Source organism: Pseudogymnoascus destructans (genome assembly GCF_001641265.1).
Source record: "Pseudogymnoascus destructans isolate 20631-21 unplaced genomic scaffold scaffold_9, whole genome shotgun sequence".
Taxonomy (NCBI): Eukaryota; Fungi; Ascomycota; class Leotiomycetes; order Thelebolales; family Thelebolaceae; genus Pseudogymnoascus; species Pseudogymnoascus destructans.
The window spans coordinates 1,153,515-1,170,316 of NW_020167528.1; the positions used below are offsets into that span (position 1 = coordinate 1,153,515).

Sequence of the window (16,802 nt, forward strand, 5' to 3'; positions counted from 1 at the left end):
ACCCCGTTCAATAAAGGCACGTTCGATATGTCCTTGGTGCAACAGGGTCGTAAATGGGTATCTGGCATCGATGAAGCTCGGACAGCTCGCCCATGTTCCTGTCCGGTGGATGCCATCTTGAGCAGAAGTGGGATCCCAAAATGCTACTCGAAGACCTTTGCTGGCTTATGGGCCATTATTTGAGGCTTCAAGCCCATGTTCTTGAGTAAATCAAGGGAGCGGGGTTGGATGCCATCTGGGCGACCTGTCTTCGTCGGTTCAGGACGATTGTCGATATGCTTTATCTTGTAACCCCATCTTGCAAGACAGGTAGAGAGCAAGAGGCCAACCGGGCCAGCCCCAACTATCAGCACGCGGGTTGGACTCCGATTGATGCGGGGCAGTGGGAGGCTAGAGGTGAGATGTGGGATGGCTGACTAATCCAGGGTCCAAGATGCAAAGCCAACCCGGGGACCACGCATACGCATGGACCTTCTGTATTCTTCCAGATATTCATGAGTGAGCTTCAAAATGTCAATCAAGATTAAACCAAGTAACTATCAACCTACATGGTCTCTACTGTTGAATATCCTATAGTCCAAATGCCCCTCAGGATGTTAATGTCAAAGACTGCCCATGCAGCTCGAGTGACAGCCATGATGGGATCATCAGCGTGCCCATGCCGAAGTAAATCAGGCGGGTCGATCCTACCCAGTAAGTCCAATTTGCTTCTTTTCAAACAGTCCTGGTGCTCTTTGATAAAGTCTGGGCCTTGGTTAAAGATGCCGGAGAGGAAAGCATCAGGCATGTTTTGTCCACACCAACATAATGGAATTGTTGCTGCTATGACCTGGATAGAACACAAGTTATCTGTTCTAGATGGGCTTTACCTCCCATTGGTTTGAATCTCATATGCCCGGTGCAATAGCACAACGGTATTGGATCTCTTCCCCGTTTGAATCTGTTGATGCAACAGCCATTCAAGAACCAAGGAGATTTGGGATTGGAGCTCGCAAGAACCACCTTGGCCAACTGTGCATTTCTATTGCCATATAGTCCAAGTATTATATGCCTAGTAACCAAAGAAGTTGGGCCAAGAGAAGTGTTTTCGGCAACGAGCTCTGGATGGCTCAATCTGCTAGAAATGTTACTATCAATACCACAAGTGTGTTATAACAAGAAGTATTCTTTGTTCGCTTCGTGATTGTACAAAAAAAACATTAGCAACAATCCCATAGTATATTGTGGTATCCAGTTTTGTTAGAGGCCCAGTTGGCCATTTATGTGCATCATTGTTGTGTTTTTTCCTGGAATTGTATATGCTTAGATATTCTACGGAATCGCTTGTGGTACCAGGACGCTGGTTCTATGATGATTCTACAAAAATATTTTTGTTAACCAACCTCTATGTTCTCTCGCCATGGTTGGATACAACGCCCATTGCTGCTTTCTTTGGCAAAGCTGGAATATTATACTGGGGGGATACTGAAACCTGAAGGTACCACCTAAGCTGCCAGACTAGATAAAGTCATGTGCGCTTAGTACTGCCCCTACATATATTTACCAAAACGTCAACGATAGGCGCGGTAGGCACAAAACAACGAACAACACACCCAAGCACTCTGTTGTACAGGAGAATCCGATATAAGAAGTCTCTACTGCAGCTATACTCGAAGCAATCCATGGCACCCTCTATTTACTCATCAATGCGTCAAGACGTAGACATCATGGTTCCGAGCCGTTATCTTCCTCAAAACAACCCACTTCTGGTGTGCGATCCTGAGCCACATGGATGGGCAAGGAAAGACCCAATTGCTCACAGCGATTATGTGTCAATGGAAGAACTTGTTACTTATAACAACTTTCGGTATGTTTAGACCTATTATATGGGCATTGAGCTCTTCAACTAATGTCATAGACTTGCCAAATACAGAGAAGAACACTCCGTGAACAACCTAAACAACCTTGAAGCTGAGACAGCCACAAATATTCGAACAGTTCCAGAGGCTGCAGAAGACAGAAAGTATGAGATCTAAAGAACCCAAAATATGATTGTGTGTGCTAATGTTTCCACAGAATTGCTTCACGCAGAGCCGATATCGTCAGGGCCATCCGTGGCCAAGCTAGCCCGCGGAAGAATCCATATCCCGAGAGCTTCACAAAGAGGCGCAATGTGCAAGGTCTTCGCAACAGAGCAACTTACTTTGCAAAAAAAGAATGTTGGGAAGAGTGCCAAAGAGATTCCTGGCTTCAACAGGATGCCATAAGCTGGGAACAGTCGATCAATAAAGCTTTGCCTCAGACGCCACCTTTGAGTAAGTTTGAATCCCCAGCACGCGACATATGAATCCAATTTCTCCAACACTTACGTCCAGCGACATTACACCCAAAAACCCCTTTACGAATAGAGACAGAGTTCATTGAATCTGTATACTCGGATGAGCGATAAATTGGAACGTGCTAACGTCTTCTCTCAAGGTCTTCATCAGCAAAGCAAGTCCGAGGAATCGAGGGTTTTAAGAGTTGCTAGCTCCATCTATTCGGATGATTCTTATTTATCTTCCAGACATGGCCATGGAAACAACAATCAGGATGACCTTTCCATGAATGCCTCTGCCTCCGAGTCTTGTGCCGAATCTGCTGATGGCTATCCTAACTCGCCGCCGCCTTCGCACTCTCATTCAAGCCGGATGGAACAGACCGAAGATTCTTCCAGCAGCCCGCCGGAAATCTCGGACCCAAATTACCAGATTAATGAAGGACTATTGGAAGAGCTCAAAAATCACTATCTGAAACCAAGGAACAAAATCTCACACGAGGAAAGCACATCGTGTAAGCCAGCCACGACGCAGAAGGTCAGTAACTTCTTGTATAGAAGCAACTCGCTGCCAGTGAATATCACACCAATGAGCGAACGCCAGAAGACTCGCCTTGAAATATTCCGAGAGAGTGCCCCAACCAATGGAACGAGTCAGGTGGATAGACTGCCACATCATGTTGCAATCACTCGGCCTCGGGCATCCGGCCTATTAAGTCCCGCTATAAACGCCAAGGAGCTGCATCCTGCGGCCGATCAGTTAACTGGCATTCACCAACCAGCTATTCGCCGACCAGAAGTCGCCATAGTCACCTATGGCAATGACGAAAACAATCATGGGACAGCTCATACTAACGGGTATCAATCCGAGGGGAACGGTCCACGAAACTTTCGCCAGCGCACCGTTAGCACCGACTATCCCGAGGATAGAAGCACAAGCACACTTGGCGGGGATTATTTTGCGTCCTCTGACGACGATCCATTGGAAGCGCAAGGAGTTGCTGACTCACCATTGAAGAAAATATTTGGCGATGGTGGCTCTTTCGATCAACTCAAGGCCGACACGAAGCCAGTCCTCAAGTCCATGTGGGGCTCTGTAAAGGCGAAGGTTCATATAACCGTAAGCCACGTCGACATTTATAACGCCCTTCCACTAACGCTCGCTCTAGAAACCGAAGATGGGCATGTCAGCCTTCAAAGAAATGTTCTCTCTCCGCTCACAGGACCCCAACTTGGGAATGGTGACGTCGAATTTCATGATATCTTGTGATCAGGAATTTCAGTCGTCGCTATATGCAAGCCTTGATCTTTTAATCTGCACGGTTGCGAACAAATTTCTTCTGTTTGAGCATTTTGAAGATAGGGTCACTCCAGTCATGGCGGCTCAATACATAGAGAAGTGGGTTAAGCTAGGTAGGGCGCAGTTCACCGAGTTCAACTGTGGTCAACCTTTCCAGGCGTTGATAATCTGGGAATGTCGCGAGTCACTTCAGTTCTATGGCGACCACGAGGCTCGTGTAAGGAATGCGGCCCTCGACACGTGGCTTAAAAATGCCAACTCAATGTCTGTGCTAACTCGATGCAATGGAGATTCTGCTATCCAGAAGCATATGCATGATTCCTGGAAGGTTCTGGAGATACTGGGTGGCACCTGGGACAACTACGACTCTCTGTCCCGCCTTCACATTTCGTTTCATGATGTGGTTGCTGGCGCAAAGACACGCAATGATGCCCTCGGCATTGAACACGATTGGAACCCGCCACCTGTGCCACCAACTCCGGCGATGGCATCAATAAAGTCCCCGGATTTGTCCCACCTATACAGGCAAGGTTGAACTGCTGTTGGCATACTCGCAGCAAAGTCTATGTCCAAGAACCGGGCCATTTGGCATCAATAATCTCAAATGCAAAGTACCCTGTACCATATACGACGGCCTGTACGATTTATAATACAGTTGTAGTTCCTCTACTTCAATGGTTTTAGTATAGCAACTGTCGGGCTGCAGAATAGGATGGGGTGCGTTGTACGGATATTCGGTGGTTGAACTCTGTGCGACGGTAGAAGCTTTCTGAGATGCTTACAGCCTACACAATTTGCAGGGTTCCCAACAGTGTCTGAGGGCAGCTCAGTGACTATGCATGGTGTTTCATGTAGGAACCGCTTCATTATGTACTATATAGGAATGATAATGGAACTTTTATTTCTCATACACTCTCTGGCGTAGATCCAAACCGTGGCAGTACCAGGAGTCCCTGAGGGCGGTGAGCCTAATTGGCGCTTGCATGTGGCAGAACAGGGCTGACGTCACGCTCAAAGGAACAAACAACACAGCAGCGCCGGAATCACCTGCATCAACTCCGACAATCGCAAAACGACACGCGTTATAGCAGGAAAGAACGCGGGAAGGCCGTTGCACCTATCAACAAGTCAGCTGCCTACTGAGAGCCCCGTGGGCTCGAACTTTCAATCCAAAACGACGGATTGTCAGTGCTTGCCCATTTTTCGCATATGGCACCTCCGGCTTGAGATGAAAAGTATTGTCTCAGCCCCGAAGCTCTTGGACCTACCATGTGAGTAAAAACATGCCAGTAAGCTTATCAAATCACCACCTGACAGGCGCAGTTTACCATGGCTCGCTCAAGCCATTCTTACGGCCCTACCTGCCGTCTCGCTCCAAATGTCGACTCTAGCAGTAAGGGGGATGATAGCCAGCCACCTGTTTGGATACAGTTCTTTTACGCATCAGCTCTACCAATCGACGATCCGCTATCTGTTGTCCCCACCCCTAGCAGCGACCCGAGATCAGCAAAACATGCACCGCGACCCTTCTCACCATGCGATAATAATGCCCTCGAAGAAGCTTGGCTTGCCTTTGGCCCAGCTCGACTCAAAACCGGACATCGAACATCTAGCATAAGTCCGAAAAAACCTCTAGTCAAAGTTACTGCCAATGCAGCGAATGGAAATAGAGGAAGTGGGGTTATAATTGAGGATGAAGGCACAAATAAAGGGCATTCGCAGCCGCACGACGAAGACCACAAAGACCGCAAGGCGGCGATAAAAAGTCAGAGCTCCTCCAGTTTAACTGATGATCAAACCACCGGGGATGCTGGAGCGACATCGTTAGGGCTCTCTGAAGCTGGCACCACGGGCTTTCCATTCCAAAGGGCGCCTGAACGTTCAGAAAACGTCCGGCCACTAGCTGCAGAAGTGTCTCCAAAGTCACCATCTTCACCTGCCACATTTATGCCCCTAGAAGAAGACAGTAGCCACCGCGAAAACGAACAGCTGGAATCAACTGCGCCCTGCGACGATGCACAACTTGAGGAAGCTAACGCTTCTCGCTGCGAATCAAAAGAATCTACGAAGGAGACTGCCAGCATACCTGTTGGAATATCTCGATTGCATCTCGTGCAACTGCCAAATCTCCAAATGAAACCTATATATTGGTCGCCCGTGCACGACGTTGCTGCAGTTTCCCGCGGAACATGGTTTTATCGAGATACTATGTATCCCGTGGAAAGCGCCGTTGCCAATCAATTAGAAACGGGGTATCGGGAACTGCGTCCATGGTCTCGGACATGGAGCGATGAGCTCGCGAGTGCGCTTGCTCTTGGTGCAGATGGCGAGGAAAAGATATCACATCGATTATGGCCGAGTGGCGAGGAGCCTTCTGAGGAAGCCCGATCTCATTCCGCTGTATCCCTGAACAATCCTCGGTTCGCTGCTATGTGCTTCAACGGAGAAGTTGCCGCTGAAGGGGATGCCTATCTTATCGAATCCGACGAAAACAGTCCTGCGAAAGTGAACACTCCACGTCGTTACCCAAACTCGCATGTTATTTACAAGGATTCGCGAAATGCGTATATTTTGAAGACTAGCCTTCAACCATCTGCCTATTACGGACGGAAACCGCTTTCTAAGATTAGGAAAGGTATTACTGTTGGGCTACACGTTGTCCGTGGATTTGATTGGCCATTATGGGAGAAGCTGCACCCTAACCACAAATCAGCTGTAGCTTCTATGGCAGAAGATGCAGCCCCGGCTTCTGGGACTGAAAATCGATGTCAGAGAGCTGTCTGTGAAGCTTGTGCAGCACAACCCGAGAGACCGGCAGTTACAGACCTTGTTCTTGTTATACATGGAATTGGTCAGAAACTGTCTGAGAGAGTCGAGAGTTTCCATTTCACACACGCAATCAACTCATTTAGGCGGTCTATCAACGTAGAATTAGCTAATGAGGGCGTCCAAACGGTGCTCCGACCCGGTCTGGGCGGAATCATGGTTTTGCCTGTCAACTGGCGCTCCAATCTCTCATTTGAAGAAGGTGGCCCTATGAAGGCTTCGGATAAGGGCAGGGAGTCCCTCCACACCAAATTTTCCTTGAAGGATATCACCCCGGATACTATACCAACAATTCGGAACCTTATCTCAGATGTCATGCTCGATATACCTTTCTATATGTCACATCATAAGCCCAAGATGATCGAAGCGCTTGTTTACGAAGCCAACCGCGTGTACCGGCTATGGTGCGAGAACAACGAGGGGTTTCACCAAAATGGCCGTGTCCACATCATTGCCCATTCTCTGGGTAGTGCGATGGCCTTAGACGTGTTATCGAGGCAACCTACTGTTCCGCCGGAGGTTATTCCAGGCGATGGGTCTTCAGTGTCGAAACATTTTGACTTCGACACCAAGAACTTGTTTTTTGTAGGTAGCCCGGCCGGGTTCTTTTTACTGCTGGAGAGAGGGAAACTCGTGCCAAGGAAGGGAAGGAACAAGCCTGGCGCGGGCTCTGATGGCCAGGACGAAAGCATTACCAGCGATGCTGACAATTATGGTTGTCCGGCGGTGGACAACCTGTATAACGTTATGGTAAGATAATAAATCCCTGACTCGTTTGGGTTCTTCAAAGGCATCTGCTGATCTGTTTTATAGCATTGCAATGACCCCATCACATATCGCCTTAACGCCACCATCGATCCAGCGTATGCACTGTCTCTCAAGAACGCCCGAGTCCCCTACGCCACGGCGGGTTTCTTTGGATCCATTGGCAATACGATGAAGAGCCTCATTCCAGGTGCAACTTCAGCACCCGACCTGGGCGTCGGACAGGTCGCAAAGCCAGCTATCCCCCGGCTCCCGTCGCAGCTGGAAATGGAAGTCCACGACTTCACGCGCGAAGAGATTGCTGAGAAGAAATTTTTTCTACTCAACGACAACGGGCAGGTCGATTACTTCCTGAGCTCTGGCGGCGGCCCGCTCGAGATCCAGTACCTGAACATGCTGAGCGCCCATAGTTCGTACTGGAGTAGTCCGGACTTCATCAGGATGCTGGTTACCGAAGTAGGCCGAAAACCCGGGAAACTGAATACGCTACCTAATATGAGGGCCGCGAAGAAGACGCAGAAGACACAAAAGTGAATGGCCCAGGGGGGTCCGAGAGTAGATTGGTTGGAAAAGTAGGCGATTGGTAACGGAGTTTGGAGCATGGAGTACCAGGGGGAGATAAATAATATATTTGCATGGAGAAATAGAGACGTGCATTTAGTCTCAGACCGTCCATAACTACAGTATGCCTCACAATATAGGGCCATTCGCTATTGATACTGCTACATAGAGTGATCTGTAGAGAGTGATCGCCATCGCCATGACTCGCTATACTTACCCCCGAGTGGAGCTTCGCTGTTATCAACGGCGGCTCGACTTCCCTAGAGTACATACTGTAACTTACGAAAAGCGGAAGGTGGGGGTTTGGTCGTTAAAGCGCTAATTTCAAAGTCAACGTGGTGCGGAGGTGGGCAGGTCCCGCCAGGGTACGTGCGGACATGTTGCTCGACTGCGAGCTAATTATGAACCATAAGGGGTCCATACTCTGGCGTCTTACCCACAGCAGAACAACCTCAGCTTCTGTTGGGATGTATGATGGAACCTCAAGCACCAAGAAACCCATATTCGTACCGACTGTGACAGCTTACAACATCAACTATTGATATGCCAGACTGTTGTTGCGAGTGTATGCGTACAGCCGCCGTATGATAGTTGTTTGATAGCAGCACCAATGGCCAAAAAGGTGCGCCAGCGGATTAGCTATGGTGAGTGTGGTTACATAAAACCCCGCCACGCAACGATGCAACTTGTCTTGCCACCAGAGATATCTCGCTGGATGTTGCGCATGAGTGCTGATTCTTTTGTCTAGTTTTACCGCTTGCGAATTCGCCAGGCGGTCATAGGCTAGGCGTGAATGGACTCGCTGTTGACGGCGAGAACTCGATACTGTACGTTTTGAAAGACTTTGCTTCTCGCCTGCCTGACCGCACGCTTCGACATTTAGACTGATGTAACATAGATACTCGGGAGGTCGCGATGGTGCCATTTGCGCATGGGACTTGGATCTCAACCTCAAACGCAGCAACGGTCTTGAGGACCCATTCGAATCCCCGGAGGATCCCAAGGAGGACCCGAGCTCCAAACGCACACCGAAGACGACTTTCCGAGCCCAGACACAGGCCCATACGCACTGGGTGAATGATATTGTGCTCGCGCAAAACAACACAGCGTTGGTTTCAGCCTCGTCGGATCTTACGGTGCGAGTATGGCGGCCATTGACATATGACTCGGAGGCGCCACAGACAATTGGGCAGCACACAGACTATGTTAAATGCCTAGCGACGCCGAACAGCCAGGCCGATTGGGTTGCGTCTGGAGGCTTGGATCGAAATATCTGCCTCTGGGACCTGAATGGGGCCGGAAAGAAGCTAGAGATTGAGATCAGTGGCGAAGAGAAGAGCGAGAAAGGATCCGTCTATGCTCTGGGCGTCAGCCGTAGCATGCTTGCCAGCGGGGGGCCCGAAAGCATAGTGCGCCTTTGGGATCCAAGAAGCGGACAGCGCATAACGAAATTCGTTGGACACACGGACAACGTCCGGTCAATCCTGATAAACGAGAGCAGCGACACGATTATGACCGCCAGTTCGGATCAGACTGTGAAAGTATGGAGTGTGACTGCTGGCAGATGCATGCATACCCTCACGATGCACAATGACAGTGTGTGGACGCTATTTTCCGACGATCCCGAGTTGGGAACCTTTTACTCTGCTGATCGTTCTGGCCTCATCGTTAAGACGGACGTGAGAAACACAAACGGCGAGATGGACGATGGCATCTCGCTGGCCGTAGGGCAGGAGACTGAAGGGGTGAACAAAGTTATTGCATACGGAGACCACATCTGGACTGCCACTGCTAGTTCATCTATCAATAGATGGGCTAATGTGGATACTGGGGATAGCATCCAGTTGCCCGAAGTATGCAAACACCGCAGGACATCGAGCGACGCGTCAAGGCAGAGACCTGCGTCACCCCCAGCGGCAACTCCCAGCGGCAAAAAGGAGATCCCAGTTAGATCGATACTTCGAATTTCGAACACAGCAAGTTTCCCTGCTGCTGCTGCTAGAGATGGAGATGCTATGACCACATCCACTGCGAGCGTCAAGCAAGATGCAGACCTCTTGGACCCAGATATTGTTCTGATAGAGCCGATCCATGGATTACCTGCCGAAACGATCGAAGGTCAGCATGGGTTGGTGAAACACAAGTTGATGAATGACAGGCGAAGAGTTCTAACACTGGATACCGCGGGAGATGTACTCCTATGGGACCTTCTCCAATGCGTCCCAATACAATCTTTTGGGAAGAGACATCTAGAAGATGTGGAGCCTGAAGTCAACACCAATGAAGCGATTGCACCTTGGTGCTCTATTGATACTAGAACGGGCCGGTTGGCGGTTGTGCTGGAAGAGTATAATTGCTTTGATGCGGAGATGTACGCCGATGAGATACAGATGGGCGAACCAATCTCCCACCGTGATGATCAACGCATAAATCTAGGCAAATGGGTTTTGAGGCATATATTTTCTAGGCTCATCGATGAAGTCATAAGGAGGGACGAGGACCTCCGCAAAGAACTTACTTCAAAGGCTAGAGCATCGAGGCCGCGAGACCTGCCACCGACAGGATTACAGATCCCAACCGATAACCCCTTTTCTTCTGGGGATAGCGACGTCTCGACGCCACGTGGAAACGGCCACCAGGTTCAGGGGACTCCTAACCTGGGAATCGTTGTTGCTACACCTCTAGTGCCGCCGAATAGCGTACCTGCAGTTTCCGAAGACGAGTCGAAACTGGAGAAACTGCAGTCACAAATAAGCCACAGTTCGGCCGATAAAACGGGCGATTACTTTACCAGTGCCCCGTTGGCATCGTCTGAGACTAAACCCGCAGCGACACCGAATGATGCGCAGGAAGCGCCTAAAGCTACCCCCGATCCTGAAAAACAAACCAATGGGAAGGAGGCTGGATCAAAGTTTGGCAAGAAATTCAAGATGTCCTTCGGTAGCAAGAAGGTTGCCCGCTCTACATCCACTTCCGCAGAGAAACCAGTCGTGGAAGTTGAGAAATCAGAATCTGAGACCTCGGAGCCTACTGAGAAGGACACCGACGACAGCTTTGCGGGCATTATCCAGAAGATCAACGCCGAATACCAGAAACACCTGAGCGAGTTCCCCAATCAGCCACTGGCAAGCGGGGTCACGCCAAGCTTGCCGAACGAGGCGCCGGTCTTGAAGCCGCCCACGATGACTACTGTAATTATCCAGGAAGAGACTTCAGGAGGAAGTGCGGATTTGTATCGAGGTACTGTAGGCACAGTTGGCGAGGATGCGAGCACGATCATCGAAAGAGCACCAAACTGGTTAGGGGCACTTCTGTTGAAGAATAGGATACCGTTCAAAGAACCGGTGAAGCTGTCGTTCATCCTTCAGCCCTGGCAGGACTTACTTCCTGGCATTGCTGGCCCAGACGGGTATTCCACTCTTCCATCTGAAACCGATCCAAGCTAATATCTCCACAGAAATTGCAGATTGAACGCAAACCGGATGCTTCGTGTCAAGAAAATACTGGCTTACGTCGCTGAACGCATGGAGGCTATACCTGAGCATTCTGAACCGGATGCCCTGAAGCCAGAAGAATATCTCGAGCTATATTGTTATGATCAGGTATATACGATGCCTCTCTACAATCCTTGGCCTTTAACTCATGTTTATATAGAAACTACCCGTAACGATGACTTTGGCCACCCTTCGAGCGCGTATTTGGAAAGGAGGCGCAGATGTCATGTTATACTACAAGAGTAATGGGCGGAAGGAGCTCAAAATCGACAAGGGACCTGAACCGCCAGCAGTTGCTGATGCACCCCCGCCCCCTGCACCCGAAGAGCCTTGAGAGGGCGTGTATTCTGTTCTGGTTCCTTGATCGCGGGGAGAACTACTTACCATGTCTATATGCCAAAGACGCGGGACGTGTAATGACTATCAACTCAATGATATTCCTATCATTGCTTGCGCCATCTATATGCATTCTCGCCCAATAATGATGCAAATATTCACATATCCCCCCTGACTCTCATATCGCCTCCTCTCGCTTTTGTACTGCTTTCCCCTCCAACGCATTATATGCCCACTGGTAGCTTCCCAGGAAGATAGCTCCTCCAATGCTAATCCACATAATCCTTGGCCCGATCCCCGAAAAGAAGGCCATGGGTCCACTGTCTCTCAATATCTGCCTCAACAGTACAAACATCCGCGTCTTCTCCTTCGCCAGCATCATCCTCGTCTTCAGCACATCCAACGGCGTAGTTATCCCCGCCGCCGTCGCCCCCGCCATACTCCCCGCCAACCCACTCTCCCACGCCGCAATCTTCCCCCTCCCCTCATCCCTCTGCGTAGTCCTCAACCTCCACTTCTTCATCGCCTCCCACAACGGGAACTGAATAACCGTGAACGGCACCTCGCGGAAAATCGTAATACTCCACCCGCGATACAGCTCCCGCCACACGCCCGGCACGCCAATGGCCCCGCGCTGGCTCAGAATCGACGACAGCGCCGCCAGCGACGACGGGAACTGCCGCGCCTGCGCGCGCTGCTTCACCACCTCCGTCGGCACGCGTACCGCGCACGCGGCGACCTCGCCCAGCGACGCGGCCATCATGTGTTCTATCGGGGCTTCCCATTTGTGTGCGTCCGCCGAGCTGGGGTCGAGGGTGTCGCGCGCGGTGCGCCGCGAGGAGAGGAAGGATTTGGTGTTTTCGTAGGTTACGAAGAAGAGGGCTGCGCCGGGGGCGGAGCCGACGATGGCGGAGCCGACGCCGGCGTAGATGCCGGAGAAGCCGCCGGCGCCGCGGAAGCCGAGGGGGGATTGGAGACGGGTTTTGAGGGTGTCGAGGGGGTAGAGGGAGAGGTCGACTGTGGTGCCAGCTAGGGCGCCGGAGAAGAGGGCGGAGGTGAAGGAGGTATTTGTTGAGGTCGACATTTTCGGTGATTTGGTGAGGGGGAGAGGAGGAGGAATGAGGGACTGGATTAAATTGCAAAGGGAAGGAAGGCCGTAGCCCTCATGAGTTGTTGAGGAAGGGGGAAGCCTGTGCTGTAAACTTATCTCGGGAGCCCACGGTTGTGGGGATGCCGCATTATCGATAGCCGCCCAAACGCGATATCCCGGACATCAGCACGCGACAGTTTTTTGGCACGCACGCATCCCGCCGCAGTATGGCGAACACCGAAGAGGAGCTATGGTAGAATTGGGGGGATAATGCTAGAATGGTGGGGGTCCTACATCGAACAGGATGGAGCGGTCGTGGGGCTGCTGCCATCAGCCTGGATAGGTTTATTGCGAGCTTGCGGCGGCTGAACCACAAGGGACTGAATCAGCGTATGAAACTCAATAAGAATCAATATGAAGTTTAACGACTAATAATGCCTAGTCGCCGAAAAGACACACGGAAAGCCTTGCAATCCGTTAACAATTGGTATTTTACTTCCATGGTACTCAAATGCTTGATCCCCTAAATCTAACAAGGCTCAGGTCTGGCAATCAGCGGTGGCGTGGATTCCATGGCCTTGGCCTTCCTTTGCTCTGAAATTCACAATAAGGATCGATTTAGATTCCGTGCCTTCGTTGTAGACCATAAAGTTCGCGCAGGAAGCGGCCATGAGGCTCATGCCGTTGCTAAAATCCTGGAAGAGAAAGGTGAGTTGAACTATGTCTTGCTCCCACTGCTCTTATTGACAATATTAGATATTCCCACGGATATACTCAAAATTGAATGGGCAGAAGGGCTAAATCCCAAAGAAGCATCAAACTTTGAGTCTCTTGCCAGGACGTACCGCTTTCAAGCTCTTGGGAAGGCGTGCCGCGACCACGGCATCCAATCCCTATTCCTTGCGCACCACCGCGATGATCAAGTCGAGACCGTCTTGATGAGGATGATTAATGGTCACCGAAAGGATGGACTTTGTGGGATGCGATTGTCTGGTGACATTCCAGAGTGCCGTGGGATATATGGCGTACACCAGAGTGGTGTAGTTGATGATTCGGCGTCCGCGAGCCAAATTAAGTTTGGTAGGGGAATGGACTTGACGAAGTCTCGTTCTTTGGACTCATCAGACGATGCTACATTTTCCTTAGGCATGCGGATAGAATCTGGCGGAATCAAAGTCTACCGCCCACTCTTATGCTTCAGCAAACAAGAGCTCAGGGATACATGTGAAGCCAACGGCATGTCTTGGTTTGAGGACAACACAAATGCAGATCCGACGCTCACAATGAGGAACGCTATTCGCCATATTTACGCGAACAATAAGCTCCCCGTGGCGCTTCAAAAGCCTTCCATTCTTGCACTAGCGAAAAGGCTCCAGGAAAACAGGGACAGGGACATGGAAAGGCGTAACAAGTCCTTTGCCCAGAAATTTCGGATCTTGAAGTTTGAACCCAGTGTTCCGTATTGCTCAGTTTATTTTGAGCCTCTAGATATGGGACATAACGCCAAGAGCTCGACGGAGATTTCCAGCACCGAGTTTGAGGACGCAAGTTGGTGGCTCCGTGCTGTTATCCAGTTGATCTCTCCTGTCGAAAATATCGCCCTAGGGACATTGAGTACTGCGGTTCAACGAATATATCCGGAGCTTGATTCACAAGTTGGCCATGATCCAGCGCCTCGCAAAGCATTTACTGTGGCTGGCGTCATGTTTGAGCCTGCGCCTTCTGATATGCATGACAGTCTACTTTCCAGTCACACAAGTTACAATTCGACAGCAAGTGAGGGCTCAACGCTCGCCCCTCAACAGATAGCGAACCGGCACTGGATTATCAGGCCGCAGCCGTATAAGAGAGGCAAAGAGCCACGTCTAGAGTTTATGCCATTCCAGGGGAAAGACGAAGGCGCATATTGGAGAGATAATGATTTCTGGAAGTTATTCGATGGCCGCTTCTGGATCCGCATTTTGAATCTGACGTCCACCAGCATATCTCTAAGGCCGTTTCAGGTAGAGGATGTGCATAAACTCAAAAGAACGGAATTTATGGAGCAGCTGGAACAGCGGGAGAAGTTGCTACTGCCTCTCAAAACTTCGGAATTTAGACATGTGCTACCGGCGATTGTAACTGAAGTGGATGGTGTGGAACAAGTAGTGGGGCTTCCTACTCTTGGTATTATTGCACAGGACTTTGAGAAGTTGGTGAAGTATGAAGTCAGGTATAGGGGCTTGGGTTCATGGCCAAATTAATATTACATTGAGGAGCATGTTTGATTAGGCATATATAGAAGGCATCGATGGACCAGCAAAATAATTAAATTTGGTCTATAAACTTTTCTCTTCTGGTTTGAATGGTCTAAAACTGATGAATTTCGAAAATATGGCTCAGTACCAAATAGCGCGCGTGCGGTGATGGGGTAAAGCGCCTTCGTCGTCTACCTTCTCCCTCTCTTGCTCTATCTTCTCCTGCTCCTTCGCCGTGTCGTAGAGGAAGAAGTCTATTAATATGGCATTTATCTCCGTGTCTGGATGCTGCCTGAGAATCTCTTTCCTGATGAGCTCCACACACCAAATACTGCAGCCTATTTATTTTGTCAGTAACAGCTCGGGCATAACAACATATCTTCCAAACATACCTCTGATTTGCACCTCCCACGAATGACCCGTCTCAATCAACTTTTTCTTCCGCAGGGTAGTCTCTAATAACGGACTGTACTGCATACAGCCTAACAAGTTCAATATTTGCGGAATCCTATAATCAGCAAACATGGTTATCTTGTCTATATCATAAAACTCCCCGTAGTCGAGGCCGTCAAAGCATGCCCACAGATCAGCCACGAGGATCTGAGCACGCTTGAGGATCCGGACGGTCTTTCGGCCCTCAAACCGCACTTCGTCCCGGAAACAACTAAAATCATCGGCCAGGATGTTGACCAGAGACGCTGCGGACTGGTCTGCTGCTTCTATGCAGTCCAGGAAGCTGCAATTATATTTCTGAAGAGTGAACTTAGTGCCATCACTATCATTCGCTACGAGTCTGTCATACCTCGTAGAGCACTTGCCCTGCCTCCCGGAGGCACGCCAATCGCTCCTTCAACATGGGCATCTCCTCGTCTGTAGCAGACCGGAAGATATACGCCATCTTTTCCTCAGTCAACTCATACTCACTCTGCCAGTAGTCCGAACTGGTGATTGGTATATCTGGTCATTCATAAGCACGGGTCCCAAAGGCAGGTAAGAGGGGAGATATGCCAACCTTCATCCAGCGCACGATTAATAGCGGCAACTAAGCTCCAATACCCCGTCCACTTCTTGCCTTTGTATTCAATGGCAAACCTCTCCTCCGAGCACCTATCAGACCAAAAAGAAAAATTGAGTAAATCCATGGTAAAAATAAACGCCACCGTCTTTTCATCCTTGGCCTTGGGATGCAGCTCATGTGAGGACCAGGTCGAGGTGCAGTACTTCTTCTTCTGCATCTGCTCGTAGATCATGGCGGCCGCCGCCTTGGTGCTCCGCATGTCAAGGGCCACATCTATGGAATTATCGGTGACATACTTTGCTCCATCGAGCACATGTGTCTCAGGCACGCTGGGGTCAGGCTGTGCACCCATGAGGTGTTGACGGAGCAGCGCCAGGAGCTCTGGGTCCGCTTCGTCGTCCGACATTATGAGAAATTTGTTAGAGAGAGCACAAGGATTGTGAACAGATTTTCAGCTTGATTCTGTGAGAAAGATGTAAGGTGTGCTTGCTACTCTCTGAGCTGCTGGAAGGGGTAGATTGAGAAATAATACTGATAAAGAATTTTGGGAAGTTGTTATCGGCCACACCGAACGTTGGTAGGGAACCACTTATCTGGCGCACGCGCCAAACCTTAGTACAGAGGCTTGGAGTCTGGTATTAATTGTACTCGTTGTTTTGAATAGTACTGTACTTGGAATGTGCATACTTAAGGGTTGAAGGCAAGACATGATACGCTTCGGCCATCAAAATACATCCAGTAGGGAATTTCTAGGAATATAATGAAGTTTGGAGCCTTGGAAGTTCACTGCATGCGACAAAAGGAAACATCGGCAGGTACTGCCTATGCATGGCCAGGTACCTGACTTGGCGGCTCCCAACTAAATTACTACATAGAACA

The 16,802-nt window shown here is 49.9% G+C and overlaps 6 protein-coding genes across 6 annotated transcripts; 4 read left to right on the top strand and 2 right to left on the bottom strand.

Annotated features, from left to right (window-relative positions):
• Positions 1 to 1,661: 1,661 nt before the first annotated feature.
• Positions 1,662 to 4,131, top strand: VC83_04426 (uncharacterized protein; the record flags this gene model as incomplete). Its single annotated transcript, XM_024468058.1, has 5 exons — positions 1,662 to 1,846; positions 1,898 to 2,002; positions 2,056 to 2,294; positions 2,458 to 3,416; positions 3,466 to 4,131. The coding sequence occupies 5 exons, from the start codon at positions 1,662 to 1,664 to the stop codon at positions 4,129 to 4,131; spliced, it is 2,154 nt and encodes a 717-aa protein (XP_024324712.1).
• Positions 4,132 to 4,633: 502 nt separating this feature from the next.
• On the top strand, positions 4,634 to 7,891 carry VC83_04427 (uncharacterized protein). Its single transcript, XM_024468059.1, has 3 exons — positions 4,634 to 4,867; positions 4,920 to 7,172; positions 7,236 to 7,891. The coding sequence occupies exons 2-3, from the start codon at positions 4,926 to 4,928 to the stop codon at positions 7,719 to 7,721; spliced, it is 2,733 nt and encodes a 910-aa protein (XP_024324711.1). The 5' UTR covers positions 4,634 to 4,867; positions 4,920 to 4,925; the 3' UTR covers positions 7,722 to 7,891.
• Positions 7,892 to 8,097: 206 nt separating this feature from the next.
• VC83_04428 (uncharacterized protein) lies at positions 8,098 to 12,260 on the top strand. Its single transcript, XM_024468060.1, has 5 exons — positions 8,098 to 8,392; positions 8,497 to 8,575; positions 8,647 to 11,157; positions 11,206 to 11,350; positions 11,403 to 12,260. Exons 1-5 carry the CDS (start codon positions 8,359 to 8,361, stop codon positions 11,574 to 11,576), a joined length of 2,943 nt encoding a protein of 980 aa, XP_024324716.1. The 5' UTR covers positions 8,098 to 8,358; the 3' UTR covers positions 11,577 to 12,260.
• Positions 11,757 to 12,662, bottom strand: PET8 (S-adenosylmethionine transporter; the record flags this gene model as incomplete). Its single annotated transcript, XM_024468061.1, has 1 exon — positions 11,757 to 12,662. One exon carries the CDS (start codon positions 12,660 to 12,662, stop codon positions 11,757 to 11,759), a length of 906 nt encoding a protein of 301 aa, XP_024324715.1.
• On the top strand, positions 12,528 to 14,986 carry VC83_04430 (uncharacterized protein). Its single transcript, XM_024468062.1, has 4 exons — positions 12,528 to 13,058; positions 13,111 to 13,155; positions 13,212 to 13,376; positions 13,425 to 14,986. The coding sequence occupies exons 1-4, from the start codon at positions 12,947 to 12,949 to the stop codon at positions 14,909 to 14,911; spliced, it is 1,809 nt and encodes a 602-aa protein (XP_024324510.1). The 5' UTR covers positions 12,528 to 12,946; the 3' UTR covers positions 14,912 to 14,986.
• VC83_04431 (uncharacterized protein) lies at positions 14,961 to 16,654 on the bottom strand. The gene is made up of 4 exons (XM_024468063.1): positions 15,918 to 16,654; positions 15,708 to 15,862; positions 15,298 to 15,655; positions 14,961 to 15,243 (listed from the first exon to the last, which is right to left on the bottom strand). The coding sequence occupies exons 1-4, from the start codon at positions 16,327 to 16,329 to the stop codon at positions 15,047 to 15,049; spliced, it is 1,122 nt and encodes a 373-aa protein (XP_024324511.1). The 5' UTR covers positions 16,330 to 16,654; the 3' UTR covers positions 14,961 to 15,046.
• Positions 16,655 to 16,802: the final 148 nt, after the last annotated feature.

Coding starts and splice junctions, on each gene's coding strand:
- VC83_04427 (XM_024468059.1), top strand. CDS start 4,926: ATGGCTCGCTCAAGCCATTCTTACGGCCCTACCTGCCGTCTCGCTCCA. Junction 7,173..7,235: donor ACAACCTGTATAACGTTATG/GTAAGATAATAA, acceptor TCTGTTTTATAG/CATTGCAATGACCCCATCAC.
- VC83_04431 (XM_024468063.1), bottom strand. CDS start 16,329: ATGTCGGACGACGAAGCGGACCCAGAGCTCCTGGCGCTGCTCCGTCAA. Junction 15,863..15,917: donor TAATCGTGCGCTGGATGAAG/GTTGGCATATCT, acceptor ATGAATGACCAG/ATATACCAATCACCAGTTCG. Junction 15,244..15,297: donor GTGGGAGGTGCAAATCAGAG/GTATGTTTGGAA, acceptor CAAAATAAATAG/GCTGCAGTATTTGGTGTGTG.
- VC83_04428 (XM_024468060.1), top strand. CDS start 8,359: ATGGCCAAAAAGGTGCGCCAGCGGATTAGCTATG. Junction 11,158..11,205: donor GGCATTGCTGGCCCAGACGG/GTATTCCACTCT, acceptor ATATCTCCACAG/AAATTGCAGATTGAACGCAA. Junction 11,351..11,402: donor AGCTATATTGTTATGATCAG/GTATATACGATG, acceptor ATGTTTATATAG/AAACTACCCGTAACGATGAC.
- VC83_04430 (XM_024468062.1), top strand. CDS start 12,947: ATGGTGGGGGTCCTACATCGAACAGGATGGAGCGGTCGTGGGGCTGCT. Junction 13,059..13,110: donor CCACAAGGGACTGAATCAGC/GTATGAAACTCA, acceptor AATAATGCCTAG/TCGCCGAAAAGACACACGGA. Junction 13,377..13,424: donor TAAAATCCTGGAAGAGAAAG/GTGAGTTGAACT, acceptor TGACAATATTAG/ATATTCCCACGGATATACTC.